Source organism: Mizuhopecten yessoensis, unplaced genomic scaffold (genome assembly GCF_002113885.1).
Source record: "Mizuhopecten yessoensis strain PY_sf001 unplaced genomic scaffold, ASM211388v2 scaffold1171, whole genome shotgun sequence".
Taxonomy (NCBI): domain Eukaryota; kingdom Metazoa; phylum Mollusca; class Bivalvia; order Pectinida; family Pectinidae; genus Mizuhopecten; species Mizuhopecten yessoensis.
The window spans coordinates 882,758-899,257 of NW_018403913.1; the positions used below are offsets into that span (position 1 = coordinate 882,758).

Consider the following 16,500-nt stretch of genomic DNA (forward strand, 5'->3'; position numbering starts at 1 on the left):
CATCGATCCGCGAGTTGTCTCCCATAGTCCCGTTCTCCATTTTGTGCGGTAAGGAAATACCAGAGTAAAGCATAACGACATGACAACAATGTTCATCGATTGACGAGAGAAATGTGATCTGTAGCATAGTCTACTGCTGGTAGGTAAGGTATTATCATGGTAACGTGTACTAGGTTATGGATAGTTACAATAACAACCTTACTAAACTGATTTATGAACTAGGCACGAACTCTGCATGTCGGCAATATGTGGCCAAGACGTTCAGTTTGGTAAAGCAGGACATTTCTCGCATGTGAAAAAATAATATTCTGGTCAAACAAAGAATAGTTTCTCACAAAATATTTTCAAATTTACGTTAATCGAAGCAGATATACAACAATAAACAATGTACCACAGTAGGGGTTTAATACAAAAGTCTGAAATACACATATGTATGCTGTACTGACATGATATGTGTAACAATGTGTGCTCCGACACATCGGAATTGCATATTATCAGGTCGGGGAAAACCACCACTAACTTGCGTATAATACGCAAACTTGACTATTATACGCCAATAGGGGTATGGATTTGTTTCTAAAAATAACCCAAATCACTTGAATCTTAACTTTTTCAAATTGTTTGTCCAAGTCGCATTTATTCAGTCATGAAACATAATACAAATGCAAAAATAAAGTTTATTTGCATGTGGGAAGTACCAAAAATAGATGCAATACTTCCGGTAAAGTTACATCAAGTTTCTAAGTAGGCAACGCTTTCAGTACGTAAACATCGTTTAGCAAAATATTATTTACCTTGTCGCAAATTAATGCGATTTTTAATAATATCTTGCAAAAGTTACTGTTAAAGCGATTTGTGTTATTTTTAGTAACAAATCCATGCTCCAACTGACGTATAATAGGCGAGTTTGCGTATTATATGCAAGTTGTGGTTTTCCACAACCTGATTATATGTATATCAGACATTTGTAACAAACCCCTGTGATGTATATACATGTTAATCTGTTACATTAAAAACAATCATGTTATCCATGTTATCATGCACTGTATACAATTATACGAACATTATTTGTCAATATATTCTGGTTGGCCCATGATTAGGCTAAAACAAAAAACAAAACAGAAAAAATGAATGATGATCCACTATCTCGTAAAATCTAACAAAATTAACTTTTCTTAAAACAAAATATCATATACCAGGAAAGTAAGTAGTGTGCTTCCACTGGAATTGAACCCACGATCCCCAGCTTCGTAGTGCACCGCTTTACCGATTGAGCTAAAGGGAAATTCCTTCTAGCACAAAGCTAGAAGGCAACCATAATCCTATACATTAACATGGGATTATGGTTGGCTTCTAACAATTAAAATTCCACAGACATGCAGATATTTTATGTTAGGTATCTTTGAATTTCAGCATTGATTGATTATGGAACAGTACACAATATTGGGTAGAATTGGAGAAGGTGCTCATGGTATTGTGTTAAAGGCAAAGCATGCAGAGGTGAGTTTGTCATAATAATACTATACAGTTAGAGTCATTTGCTGTTAACAATGAATACAATGAGTTACCGGTAGGTTGAGCTAGGATAATTACAAACTTTCAGGTATGTATGTTTCTCATTTGTCTGTAACCTTATATACTGTACTATTCATTGCAGCTTCTACATAGTTTTATTAATTGAAAAATATTATTATTGGTTTCCCTCTATATCTATGTATTTTTTCTGTGAAAAGTGATCTAGACTTCATGGCCAAATGGGCATAGTTTTATTATAGCTACAATTTATCACATAATATATGTAGCAAGACAAAATATTACGTTTTCTAAAAATATGAATGCAATCAGAATTAAGTTATGTTTTAGAATTAGGAATATTATTTTGATGCCTAATATGGCGATTACCGGTAGAACCTAAAACTTTGTTTAAACTCTCTATAGTATCAGTCTCAAGTTTAAATTGAATTTCATATTATAATTGCCAGAATAAAGACTCAAAGCAATATTTTCTCTGATTCACATAAATAAAATTAAGTCTGAAAATGATGTTAGATTGTAAAAGCTCAAGTATTGCTACAAAAAACTGAACGTACTGACCATGACTTCCACATATTTGTTTCACAGAGTGGAGAAGTGGTTGCCCTGAAGAAGGTTCCCTTGAGGAAACTAGATGATGGTATCCCTACAACAGCTCTCAGGTAGTATATGTACACTCATGTTGAGATAGACATGGAAACAGATTTTAAATGTAGCTGTGCAATATTTTTCTCTTACTGTTTTATTACACAATTTATTAATATTTTACATTTATAGTGTACTGGAAACGGAATGTCATACATATACTTATATAACTGAACATGTTGCATGTCTGCAACTTTTCAGAGAGTTATTTACATTTCTAATCAAGAAGGTCATTACACCGGTCATTTCTGTTCAAAACATACAGAATATGTAGTAGCTAGCATTTTGTTTGATTTTTTACTTTTAGGGAAATCAAAGCTCTGCAAGAAATTGAAGAAAACCCTTATGTAAGTGCAATCAACTATAATTATATTAAGTAATATGTTAAGCTTAACTCATTCACCTCCGAATACACATCTGAACTCTTCCAGTTCAAAGGTTGATATAGTTCATTATGTTTCAGGGGTGGATGAGTTAAACATGATATTTATGAAATATATATGTACATGTACAATTGAATTCAAGGACTTTATCAAGTTTATGCTTCCCTGTAGAGAATTGTTAATACTATATTTTTTTTTTTTTAAAGTAAAATATTTAAGATGGCTTATTATTGTGCTACTGGCAAAAGGTACATTGTATGGGTTTGACTGTCATGCTTGTGTGAGGCTTAATCAAGACACATTACTAAGATTTTTCTTCACTAACGAGCTGTATAAATGAGTACCAGTTTGTTTGAAGATGTTTGAGCTGCTGGGTATGGAAGGACATATCTTCACAAGTACACATTGTGAACATTGGTGTTTTTGCCTCGCCGCGACCAAGTAGCGGAAGCAAGACTAAGGTGTTGCTTTTCCAGTGACGGCGCCTGCGGCGTCAACATTAAGTTTTTGCGTTTAACTTAGTTTTACTGAAAGTTTAAGTGCTAGACCAACTAAACTTGGACCATAGATGCATCTTAGGTAATACATCTCGACCCATTCATCAAATGCTGGATGCAGCCTAACTGTCATGGTCCATTGACTTTATCAGCATCTCCATCAATATGAAGTTTTCTTGCGTTTAAGTAAGTTTCTCTGATATGTGTATTGATGGTCAAAGCGTGCCATAGGCGAGACATATAAATCCTAATGGCTTGCCTCCTTTTTACTGGATGAGATGCTATTGGTCTGTTATTTCTGTTGACAGGTTGTAAACCTCCGTGAGGTGTTCCCCCATGGCTGTAGTCTGGTTCTGGTGTTCGAGTATATGTTGTCTGACCTATCGGAGGTCATCAAGAACTCGGACCACCCACTGTCCGAGGCCCAGGTCAAGTCCTACATGCTGATGCTGTTAAAGGGTGTTGCTTTTTCACATGAAAACAACATAATGCACAGGGTAGGTACTCTGTGCTTAAGGTAATGGGATTGTGTCACCATTTCTCAGTAGATTTTTTTTCAAATTTTGTAGTTATATTGCTTTGAAGTAAAGAAAATTTTCTGCCACAAAAAAAATACAGGTTGTCAGAATTTTAAGGATTTTAAATGGAAACCTATTTAAAAAGGAGTGAATTTTGGAAAAAAAAATGAAATTCACAATTTTTGGCAAAATAATGTCAATAAAAATGATACTGCCATAGATTAGTATTGCATTAATGTATATTAATTCAATAAATGCTGAAATTAGGTTAAATACATGATCTATGAATGATTAAAAATGGACGCTTTATACTAAAACCATATACATGTACACATAGTAATTTGCATGGAAAAGTTATCTTTCTTGAAAAACTTCACAGTAGAGAAATAGGTAGCCGGTTTCCTGAAGTACAGAAAAATAGACACATTTGACTCATTGATAAAAAACAACTGAATTAATGCCTGGATTGCTTTGAAATACTTAAATATTGAGAGAACAAACAGTTCTGTCAATAATAAACATACAATATTCATCGGTTTAATATTAAACATTAGAATATGCGGAAATTGTGATACTGTCTCCCTACATTGGATTTTCAACTAGAGATGTACTTCCTATTTCCGTTGATCAATACACTCCTATAACCTTAATGTAAACATAGTTTATTTTAGTGCATTCTAATTTTAGGGCAGAATTGAATTTTAGCAGATTAGTGCATTGATGAATTGGTGCACCAACAAGATATGTAGCTGAAAACATAAACAAACACTGCAATTAGCACAGTCATAATAAGCACAATAATGTAAAAGTGAAAGGTGCTAAGATTACTGTCAGGGTTAGACACTATTGTTTTTGCTTGGTAGTCCACAGGACTAGTTGAATAGATTATTTACTAGTCCTTCGTCAATGTAACTAGTCTAAGATTTCCGGATAAGGGAACATCACATTCTACAGCATGAAACATCATCAGTAATTGACTGTAGGGGACTTAAAATAACTGTCATAAAAATATGGTGAAGTTTTTGTAAAATTTTGACAATTATAATGCAATATATCTTATTTTAAGCAGTTTTCAAAATTCTAAAAAGGAATAGTCTTATTTTATAATCATATTTTTCACAAGTCCAAAGGACCAGTTAGGTGATTCACTAGTCCTTGCTGAAGTCTAATAGTCCAGAACTAGTGTCGACCCCTGAAGCTGGAATATGAACTAAAGGTTTGCAGTACACATATGTGTTTGATTATACACAGTGTCAATTAATCCTAACAAGTTATTGATTTACTACATATAATAGTATATTGACTTTCAGATTACCAGGTAAGTTTGAGTAAATTATAGATTTTTTAAAGTTTCAAATCAATAAGAGTGATGGTAAAGGATAAGAACAAAACATACCTAATATAATTATTTTCTTATGTGTGACAACAACTTGCCATCCTTATGCTCATTTCAATGCTCCTTTGTTTCTAACAGGATCTAAAGCCAGCAAACTTGCTGATAAGCTCTACTGGTCATTTGAAAATAGCCGACTTTGGACTGGCTAGAGTGTTCCAAAACAAAGGTGACCGTCAATACAGCCACCAGGTTGCCACAAGGTAGGTCAGCAGTAAACCATATCTTTTCTCAAGTGGGACAATAACTAATATAATCTTTCCCCACTTTGGGGGCAAGACAGAAAAATCCAAGGAGTAAGATTCTTAATTGTCTAGCACAAGGGTGCCCCAAGGGCCAGACATTAAAGAATCTTACCCCGAGGGTTGAACATTTTCTGTTTTACTCCTAAAGTGGGGGAATTATCATTTTTCTCCCACATCAAATACAGTTGGTAGTTTCCAGAATTTCCAGAAGATCAGAGTAATCTTCCCTGATCTGCTATTGTTGATGTGAAGTCATGCTACATTGTATTATTATGAAAGGGGAATTCTTTCCTCTTTACCCCATGGTAAGACAGAGATTTCTTGCATACTAGACCTAGACCTGGATTGCTTACATGCGCAGACTAGCGGGGGAATTGTAGTGACCTTTCGGGGTCAGGCTATTGTTCGTGACGTCATTTTATGACATTTTGGGGTCAGTCATTAAACAATTACCATCTTGGCTTCTTATGCAAATGAGAAATGTGCGGACAGTTAACGCCTTTACTAGAAGAGCAGCTGTTTACGGGTTTTAGAATCCATCCCTAACGTGAGACATGGATAAGATGCAAGCCTCATGAATGTTCTTTCTATGGTACATATCGATCTGGATATAACCTGATATAGCTGACAAATGCTTACGAAGACCAACATTCTGGTTAAAGTGTGTACTGAAAATTAATGTTGTTTGAAGAATATTATTTTATCTTGTACTAATGTAAATCTGGTGTTTTACTGACAGGTGGTACCGTGCCCCAGAGCTTCTATATGGTGCGAGGAAGTATGACGAGGGTGTTGATATTTGGTAAGCACAAACAGCTAACTTGATATAACCAAATCTACTTGTACTTTTTCATTTGTAACAGGAAAGGATATAAGGCAATACCATCTGTATAACATGTTTTTTCATTTTTTTCCCATTTTTTTCTGATCTCTTCTGTGCAATCAGAAAGGAGTGTTTTATTTTAAAATAAAACCTTGTTTTGTTTTTTAGGGCTGTTGGATGCATATTTGGAGAACTACTCAACAACTCGCCACTTTTCCCTGTAAGTTAAAAAAATAATGCTCACAAATTTTTGCATTTTAGAATTAAATGCTTCACAGCCTTTTTTCATTCATCTTCGCTAGCCAAGTGTTCGCTTCGTATACACTCCATTACATTGTAAGTGGAGTGTATACGAAGTGAACACTTGGCTAGCGAAGATGTTTTTCATTGAACAACTTCAAACTCTTTTTATGATATTGTCCTCAGTTGCATCATAAAATGTGTGATGTCATGGTTTCCTCCATTGTGACATCAGAGCGTGTGATATCGAAACGGTGATGGAATGACATTCAAAGATGAGAAAAAATAATTCAGAAAAGGATATCCCAAAATCTTTATCCTCTTCAAATTTCATATCTCTGGTTTTGACTTGCACTACTTCACAAATGGTGTGTTAAACTGTATGTTGAGATTTATTATACAAGGTTGAGATGTATTATACAAGGTTGAGATTTGAGATTTATTATACAAGGTTGAGATTTATTATACAATAACCCTGTTCAATCTGTTACAGGGCGAGAATGACATAGAACAACTATGCTGTGTGCTGAGAGTGCTCGGGACACCTAATGAGAGTATATGGCCTGTGAGTATTGTCTCATAAAATACTCAAAGTTTTAAAGATCTACCCTGATATAATAGTACCTTATTCTTTTACCATCATGCATAAAAACATGTCGTATTGTGATTTAACATTTTGATTTAACATAGTATTGATTTCAGTTTTTCACTATAAGCATTTGTTTAATTCCATCAAGCTTTTGTCTTTGTTTGTCTTTGATGTAAAATTCATTGCTTATTTTTATACGCCCGTCAAATTTGACGGAAGTATTAATAAATGGGGTTGTCCGTCCATCTAGCCGGCTGTCCGGCCGGCGTAAACTTTTGTTTGTCTGGCAATCTCCTCCTACGTTTTTCTACCGATCTCTTTGAAAGTTGGTATACATTATAATCATGATATGATGAAGTTGTGTCTCCCTTAAAAGAATTTTGATTCAACAATTTTTCCAAAAGTTATTGCCCTTTGTTCATTTCAGTATTTGATTGTTTGTCCGGAGACCTCCTCCTAAATTTATTTTGACGGATTTCTTTGAAACTTAGTAGGCTAAATAATCATGATATGTTGTTGTGTTTCTTTGAAAAGAATTTTGATTCAACAATTTTTGCAAAAGTTATTGCCCTTTGTTTATTTCAGTATTTGATTTTTGTCTGGCAATCTCCTCCTACATTTTGCAACTGATCTCTTTGGAAATTGGTATACATCATAATCATGATATGAAAGAATTTAAAAGAATTTTGATTCAACGATTTTTGCAAAAGTTATTGCCCTTTGTTCATTTCAGTATTTGATTTTTTGTCTGGAGATTTTCTCCTACATTTTTTATAGCATGCCAGCTAACCACTCTTAGAATGATGCAGATCTATGTAAGAAAGTATATAACACTATATGGCATTCGACGGGCCTATATTGTTCCGCCCCGTGGTACTCTTGTTTTTGAAGAGTCCAATTATGTGTTATCAAACAATAGTGAATTTAACTTGTAATAATTTTGTTTTTATTTTGTTAAATTGCTAAGTAAACCTTGTATTGAAGCAAAGAAGACTGTTAAGTCCATAAATATATATATATGTATTGCTCACACTTTGATGAACCAAAGTCGATCATAAAAGTATTTTCACTTTCATATGTAATCACAGAATTTGAGATAGGCTTGATATTAAAAGGTTGTTACTGTTGACTGATCTAGCTTGACCATTTGGGAATGCCTATATATATTTTTTTTCTTCAAAAGTTGCCGATATTTCTCCATAGGGACATATAAAAATCATCTTAAACCTCTTTAAATATTTCAAAAATGTATTTGAAAAAGGTGGAAAAATGTTTATATTTACATCCCTTTATAAGTACACTGTATTTAATGTATATTGATCTGATTAGAAAAGTGAATCTAAAGTGTCAAGATTTGTTTTGAATTGCAGGGGATCTCTGAGTTACCAGACTATAACAAGATCACTTTTCCTGATAATCAGCCAATTCCCCTAGAGGAGATTGTCCCTGATGCCACCCATGAGGCACTCAGCTTACTCAAAAAACTTTTAGTGTATCCCACAAAGTCGAGGATATCCGCCAAGGATGCCCTGCTACACCCCTACTTTTTCAGCGAACCCCTCCCAGCCCATCACTCAGAGTTGCCCATTCCTCAGCGCAGTAGGAGGGGTTTGCCTCGTCGACAACAGACTCATGAATACAACATTGATCTTCCCTTGGAAAAGAGTCTGATAGACCCAGACTTGCTTGCCCCATATGTTGTCAAATTTAGATAGAGTTTTGGTGATAAATGAAACAATTTATATATTAATGAGGAAATTGTACATGTATTTTGATGCCTTTATATGCCATAGGTAACACAGACAGGTCTTTCCTTAAAAAACCGTGTACCGTATATATTTGGCCATACCATTTCATCCGATGAAAACTTCTTAGCTATCTCCTCCTATTCAACTTACAAATGGGGGATTGTGTGATAGAACACCACCCCTTTATATACAAATATACAAAGGGAGGAATATGGCATGCAATGTCAGGGATTTCAATAAGTTTCCAGGCAACATGAACTTTCAGAATTATAGGAGGAACCTTTTCTCTGGATAGTGATTTCAATAAGTTTCCAGGCAACATGAACTTTCAGAATTATAGGAGGAACCTTTTCTCAGGATAGTGATTTCAATAAGTTTCCAGGCAACATGAACTTTCAGAATTATAAGAGGAACCTTTTCTCAGGATAGGGATTTTGGGGATGCATCCTCGATATCCGGGGGTTGTAAACGCTCACTTTCGCTCTCTGCTTCTTTTTGATTTATATCAAAGGATCGAACTAGTCGTTTTGTCTCATCAACAAGGTGGCGCACACTGAGCCTTCAATTTTGCTATGACATTTTCCAGGGGTGCAGAGAGCGAAAGTGATCGTAATTCCTGGATATCGAGGAAACCTTTGTCAATGAGTGTTGACAAGATTTCTACAAAATGATGTGTGTAATCTTGAATGCTTTCTTTATCTGCGGAAGAAGAACATATGCAAGCTTTGTCATCAGTTGTTTTCAATATCAGTGTCAGAAACCGTTGGTATTTAAAAAGAAGACCGTTATTTACTCTTTGGTTTCACCAGGTAATCTAATGAGTTACTATGCCACTTCAAAGATGTTTTCATCACAAAACAATTTTCGTGTCAGTACACATGCACTTGTAATTCTGATATGATGTGTCAGCTTGCTGGAGAAAGAAATGGTAACGTAATTTCTGTTGACTCGTTTCTGTCTTTTGTGAAAACGAAATTTGATATTTCAAGGCTTTTTTGTTATACACATGTCAAAATTTTCAAATTGTCCGTTACCTTAAATTAGTGCAAGACCTCCTGCTTTTACCACAGATTAAATACAGATCACACAAGGAAGGTAATAGCAATGCTTACAGAAGAGAAAATGACAATAACACAAGAAAGTTCATGATCAGTCGCGTGATCCTTTTGTCCACATTTCACAACTTCAGATTATTATTTTTACATATGCTTAGTATGTTTTATTGTTTACTTACCTACATTTATATAACTGTAAATTAATGTATAAATAAAAGAAATCAAATTAAACAATTTCTTTATTTTATATTATATTTTTTATTTATTATTTATTTTATATTTTTTATATTTTTATTTTGGATTAACTCGGTATTAATTGTGCATATTGTAAAAGATCTTTAGACTTGTGTATCGAATATGCCGCCGACTATCCTTGCAAACTTAAAAGATTCAGGTTTGCAGAATATTTGCATTAAATAACAACGAACCTGCTCTTCACAGTAAGGTGTTTTGCGAGAGCTTAATAAATCGCAAAATCTCTTGTCTGTTGTTGAATTTGTATTGTTTAAAACCACATCAGATTGGGTCCATAGGTTAGAGCACGAGACATTTCGGTGGGCGGTTACAAGTTCGCGAAGCGAACGAGTTAACGCCCACGGACATATCGAGTGTATACGAGTCTATAGACATTTATTAAATGGCTTGTATCATGGTCCGTCAATTAACTGTCACTAAACTTCTAAGAACCAATCAAAATTGTCTTGTGTTCTTGTGTACATTTCCCGCCAAAAACAATCAACAATCAATTAGGATTACATTTCCCACCAAAAAAATCAACAATCAATTAGAAGTTCAAGCCTTACCCCACTTCCTGCCTTTAGTTTCTCACCATTTCCATTCGAGCTTTGAAAGCAGCAGGATAACAACACAGTCAGCTAGTTCCACTATCAATTTGAAAGACTCTGATTTCCTTTATTTACAAGAAGACGACTTAGATGACATTGTGTTATCTCAACCATGCCAGGATAAAGAAAACGAAGCGAAAGCTTTTGATGGGGGACACCGAGCTATCGCTGACTCAGTGTGTTTCTAAATATGATGTACCTGTCGCTTCTTCAAGCAGACTGTCTGAAAGTGACACAGAAATGGACACTGGGACATTTGAATTAGAATTTGAGATTTATTGTACATGCAACATCAAAGGAACCTTATAATATATCAGAACTGGATGTTGCACACTTTACACCACGTACCAAAGCCACTGTTTGTTGTTACTGTCCTGATAAAAGATTCCCAAAGAAATTCTCCATCCTTGACCTTCATTGTGCACATACTTTTGAGAAGAATGAAGAATCATAATTTTACATACGCACTGCAACTTAATTAAACCCTTGTCATTAACAAAGTTTGTAATTCATTACACAGAAATAGACCGGGGACTTATCAGTTCCATAGATGGCAATAAGAACAATCGGAGGAAAGAAGTTATTCATGTTTGGATTTTCCCGATGTCAGTGTCTACCTAGACAACTCGGACTACATAATGTAGCCTGTAACTACAGTGGCCCACTTGTGGCCTCAACATATGTGGCCTAATTTGACCTTAGTTCTCGTTGAGTTGTTCAATTCCAAACATGCATGCAGATTTATATATGTATAATGCTACATACCTCGACCTGAATATATAGCTCATTTGTGTAAGAAATGCAAATATAGCAGAAAAAACACTGACCAGCAAAATGTCAGAGCCTTAACCACTTGGCCCTTTCTGTTTAATTCTATCAAATGAAATATGTTTAAGCTAAGTAAGGAAGGACTCGATCGAGGATAATATGAAAAATCTTTAAAAACCTACTTCTTGATTTCAAATCCAGGTATTTGTTCTTAATTTGGTCTGCATCGTTGTTCACTTCCGCTCTATCAATGGCGTTCTGCTATATGTTGGCACTTATTTAGTCGGCCGTGCTGATATTTTTCGCAATTTTTCAAATTATAGCATTGGATGAATTAAAGACGGACTACAAGAATCCAGTAGATCAATGTAGCAGTTTAAACCCGTTTATGCTATCAGACTATTTTATACACGTATTCTTTACGGTGATGTTCATGTCATGCAGTGGAAGACAGTCATTCTAAATGTACCCCTCATAACTTTAGAAGGTACATACGTCGACCAATACTGACCGGTCCCGGCTTGTATGATGATCAACTTAGTCAAGCGCAAACGGAAGGATGGGTTAAACTAGCATTCTACCTTATCGTTTTCTTCTTCTATCTGTACAGCCTGATCTATGTCTTGGTCACAAATTAATTGTCCAGTGTGCCATACAAGAATGTATAAAAGTGATTGTAAGCCTCTGCCTTTGTTTAATAATTATAACTAATACTATTATCCATATGTTGTAAAGCGCTTTAGAGTAATTTTACAAATAATATAGGTCGCTATATAAATGTTGTATATTGGTTATTATTATTTATTATTACTTTGAAGATTGGAACATCGATTATTTAGTTTTATGGTTTGAAAGCGAATTTGAATTACTTGGGGTGAAAAAAAGAAAGGCAAACATGAATGAGACATGCAACGTAATAGTCCTGATTAAAATGATATTTTATAGGGTATTTTTCTTTAGTGGACTGTTTTTTCTGACTGTGTGAGCAAAATACAGAACACTCTATGTTACCTTTGATTTCATATTGTTGAAATGGAACTTTCAAGGTTTTCCTAAAATTCAATTAGTTCATATTTATTTAAATCAAATTGACTTGTTGAAATGAAAATTTCATAAAGTAGCATCAAAACGAAAGCCTGAATTTCTGTTCAAATTTAGGAAAAGGGTATTTAAGCTTCTAAAACAAATGTTGTCATTTATTTCAATATCCGTCATTACTTAGCTACAAACCTGTAAGCAGTTCGAATTCATACTATTAGAACCGCAACCTATAAATCGCTGGATAAAGTAAAGAATTTAACTGAAATATTTCTGCTATGCTGATTCTGTATTGATAGTAAACTACTGATATTATTCTAAAGTTTACCCTAAAAATGCCTTTTGAATGACAGAAAATGTGTATTACAATGAAAACAACACTCCGGAATATACCATTTTTAATAACATATTTAGGATATGAAGTATTTTTGTTGTATAATTGCTTTTAATATTTAGAGTAATGGTGTCACAATGTTTTGTTGAGTTACATCTGTGTATTCATCAGGAGTTCATTGCTGTATGAAGAGTTTGGTCCCACCTGAGGCAAAGGGGCATGCCTCAATAAGGGATATAGAAATAAATATGTAAACCTTATTTGGTCTGGGACATCCTTCATTGGGCTGAATAAAAAGGTATGAAAACATCATATTCCTTCAGTGCGGGTAAAGGTATTTCAATCTAATTTCGTTTGGAGTATTGTTCGGCCAAATGGACTCGGTGCTGAACCGTTTCTCCGCCAACTACTCACACAAACATGCACACACACTCGCTGTCGGTCTAGGTACGTGACAGCGAGTGTGTCCAGAATTGAGATCATCATTGTCGTGACTGACTTATCTGCTGGTGATACGACAGGAATGTGGTGTTGTGTTTAAACCTTTGATAAACAAATATAGACTTCCTGTTAATGAGCGTAATCCGCTGATAAAAGTGTCAATACTAGACAGACATGTTGTAAATTGTGTATGTACACCGGGTACCCGCAATGGCTCCACCTACCGGATGATGACAGCCGCGACCTGATGCCAGAGAGATAAATTAATGCTCTTCTCTTCCGACAATGTTCAAAGCGAGTTTTTCTTTTTTTCGTCTGTTGCAAATTGAGGCAGAACTGTTTTCGAAATATGTTCCGCAATACATGATGCTTCATGAAATCCTCTCCAAAACAGTCGTTTATATTTATTATCAGTGTACATGGATGTCTTAATAAAAACCTATATTTTACAAAGTAGGCTGTTCACTGCAGATAAAATGCAGGTAGGGCGTAAGAATTGTACCTGCTGCCCCCAATTGCACGATCGTAAGAGGCGACTAAATTTGGGACCTTATCTCTTCTCTCCTTTCTAAATAACTTTCTTCTTCCTAATGTCTCCCTTGACAATGCCTCACTTTTGGCCATTTGTTGAACGTTCGCCCCTGTGAGGAAGGCTTTGGGTTCTGTCCCCTGGCAGAGACATACCAAAGTCTTTAACAATGGTAGTTTCTACTCCTGCTTAACGCTCAGCAAATTAGGAGTGGGACGACTGGTTCGCCCGTCGTCAGTATAATGTGACCGGGTGAGGCGTCCTGCTGGGTGTCTTCGGCAGTATGTTTCAGTGAGGTAGCACTTTAAAGTCGGCATCAGTTCCGCGCTATCACAAGGAGATAAACACGAACATATCGCAGCCTCCCAAAATACACACACATACACTACACGCATGCATCTTGCACACAGGGGAGGCCGTCCTTAACTGACCTTAGCTGTTAATAGGACGTTAAACAAAATTAAACAAACAAACAAACAAAACTGCAATAACGTGGCTGCTGACAACGAGACACTGTTTTGTACATTGCGCCAGGGCAGAGGAGGCCGGGAATAATATTAGTACTAACTACAGATGAATACATTGTTATGTTTTAGCATAATTATACTATTGCCTGGCTTCAAGTTCAGGTAAAATTAGCCACAAGCCATAGTTCCGTATTTCTACTCACATCTCTTGCAAATGGTGGGGTCCAAATCGAACAAAAGCCAGTTCGTCAATATCTGGAGCAACGATGCCTAGGGCATGGACGTACATTGTAGCAGGATATAGGCTATAAAGTAGAATACACAGTACAATTGTAACCTCAGTCGTATTTGAAAACCCTATGCCTTCGATCGTTCTTATCCGGTCCGTTTTCACTTTATTTGTTTTCGTGGATTATAAACTGTATATGGATATTGAAGTATCGTTGATATTATTTACCGTTTTGTAACCTTGTAACCGCGCCGTGATCTTTTTTACCTGTAAAAGGTATTGACAAGGTGTTTTTTGCTTACATGTTTACTGTTTTGACAATGTGTTTATGACTTATCTGTATAATGTTTTGACAAGGTATTAATGGCTTACCTGTATGATGTATTGATATGGTGTTTATGACTAATTACATGTATACTGTTTTGACAATGTGTTTATGACTTACCTTATACTGTTTTGACAATGTGTTTACGACTTACCCGTATAATGTTTGACAAGATATTAATGGCTTACCTGTATGATGTATTGATATGGTGTTTATGACTTACGTGTATACTGTTTTGACAATGTGTTTATGACTTACCTGTATAATGTTTTGACAAGATATTAATGGCTTACCTGTATGATGTATTGATATGGTGTTTATGACTTACCTGTATAATGTATTAACAATGTGTTTATGACTTACCTGTATAATGTTTTGACAAGATATTAATGGCTTACCTGTATGATGTATTGATATGGTGTTTATGACTTACATGTATACTGTTTTGACAATGTGTTTATGACTTACCTGTATAGTATATTGACATGGTGTTTAAGGCTTCCCTGTATAATGTCTTAACATACATTTAGTATTGATGGTTTACTTGTATTAAGGGATTGAACGGCGTATTAAAAATCATGTCGGTATGAACGCAAATCGGTTCACTTTATAACATTTGTTCAATTCTATTTGTTTCTTCTTAGACAAATTCGTCGTCCTTTAAACGACATTAGCGGAACAGCCATATTTAAATAAAATGGACGCCAATATTTAACCGTTTCTCGATGTTATTCGAAGCGAAGCGACAAGACTCTCATTGAACAAGGTTAATCTATGACGTCATTCGTAAACCACTTGTTACGTCACGAAAATATTTATAACTATTTCATGTAATATGAAATCGTTTACTTTATAGTCAGAAAATAACATGGTTCAGCTCTGTCACTCGGTTAAAAAGATAACCCGAGTTACCTCCAGTAGAAAACAGCGCAGTGTAATATTCGGGGTAATACCGATTTATCTCCCCTTTTTAATTCATTGAAATTCCAGATCAGGCAAGTGAAGTTGGTCATGCAGAATCTATGAATTTTTCTAATTTATCATGGTCATCTAGCATCATGATTTGGCATAAATATGTATCGATATTGGTGGATATTGTATCATGTATGATTTTTCTGATATAATAGACAGTTTGGAAACTGTTCATAGGAATTTTTTTTCTGATCGAGGAGCCTGTGGGGTGGCCATCTTATGAAACATGCGACTGCATAATATGTGCATGAGTGATGATAGGGTGGATGACACAAACACAATCTTATTCCGTAGTGGTAATATTTCTGAGAAAAAAACCCAGAAGAACAAAGAATACCAAAAAGAAAAAACAAGTCAGTGGGCCAGGGGCCCCAAGCGGGCACAAGAGGGGCGGTCAAGCGGAGGGGACCAGCCAACCAGGAGGACCCAATACCAGCTCCGGCGGTCGAGGAGGAAGGCCCCCAGGAGGAACTTCAACCTGAAAATATGATAGAGTTGCCACCTTCCCCGTTACAAGGAGGTATAGATGGGGCAATCGGAATGGGGAATGATCCACTCCCCATTCCAAGTTTTAACTCTATTTTGGGGGCGAATGTGTCGGAGAGCTATCGCCAAAAGATTTATCTGGCCAATACATAGATATTGGGTTAATGTTAGCGAATGCTACAACTGAGGTGCAGGAAAAAAAGCTAGTGCTTAACAATCGGCGGGAATTAGTAGCTAAGGAAGCAAGCAGAGAGAAAATCAATACCATTGAAAGGTGGACAGATGCAATGTTGGTCTTTGCCTCTGTTTATGGGGCAGCTCACCCGGCTAATCATCTAGATATGTTAAAATATATTTCTACAGTGCGATTAGGGGCAGCAAGGTTCGGCGGATGGGG

General features: G+C 35.6%; 1 protein-coding gene and 1 pseudogene across 3 annotated transcripts; both read left to right on the forward strand.

The window, feature by feature from the left end:
- Nucleotides 1–40: 40 nt before the first annotated feature.
- On the forward strand, nt 41–9,732 carry LOC110458038 (cyclin-dependent kinase 20-like). 3 transcript variants are annotated; one of them, XM_021509599.1, is made up of 10 exons: nt 41–148; nt 1,414–1,500; nt 2,122–2,195; nt 2,486–2,525; nt 3,367–3,555; nt 5,051–5,172; nt 5,954–6,016; nt 6,206–6,257; nt 6,771–6,842; nt 8,237–9,732. In XM_021509599.1, the coding sequence occupies exons 2-10, from the start codon at nt 1,426–1,428 to the stop codon at nt 8,579–8,581; spliced, it is 1,032 nt and encodes a 343-aa protein (XP_021365274.1). In that variant the 5' UTR covers nt 41–148; nt 1,414–1,425; the 3' UTR covers nt 8,582–9,732. The 3 variants fall into 3 exon arrangements, with proteins under 3 accessions (XP_021365274.1, XP_021365261.1, XP_021365268.1); XM_021509586.1 differs by having other exon boundaries at nt 41–143; XM_021509593.1 differs by having other exon boundaries at nt 41–139.
- Nucleotides 9,733–11,532: 1,800 nt separating this feature from the next.
- On the forward strand, nt 11,533–11,920 carry LOC110458152 (annotated as a pseudogene).
- The last annotated feature ends 4,580 nt before the right edge of the window (nt 11,921–16,500 follow it).

Coding starts and splice junctions, on each gene's coding strand:
- LOC110458038 (XM_021509599.1), top strand. CDS start 1,426: ATGGAACAGTACACAATATTGGGTAGAATTGGAGAAGGTGCTCATGGT. Junction 1,501..2,121: donor TAAAGGCAAAGCATGCAGAG/GTGAGTTTGTCA, acceptor TTTGTTTCACAG/AGTGGAGAAGTGGTTGCCCT. Junction 2,526..3,366: donor AAATTGAAGAAAACCCTTAT/GTAAGTGCAATC, acceptor TTCTGTTGACAG/GTTGTAAACCTCCGTGAGGT.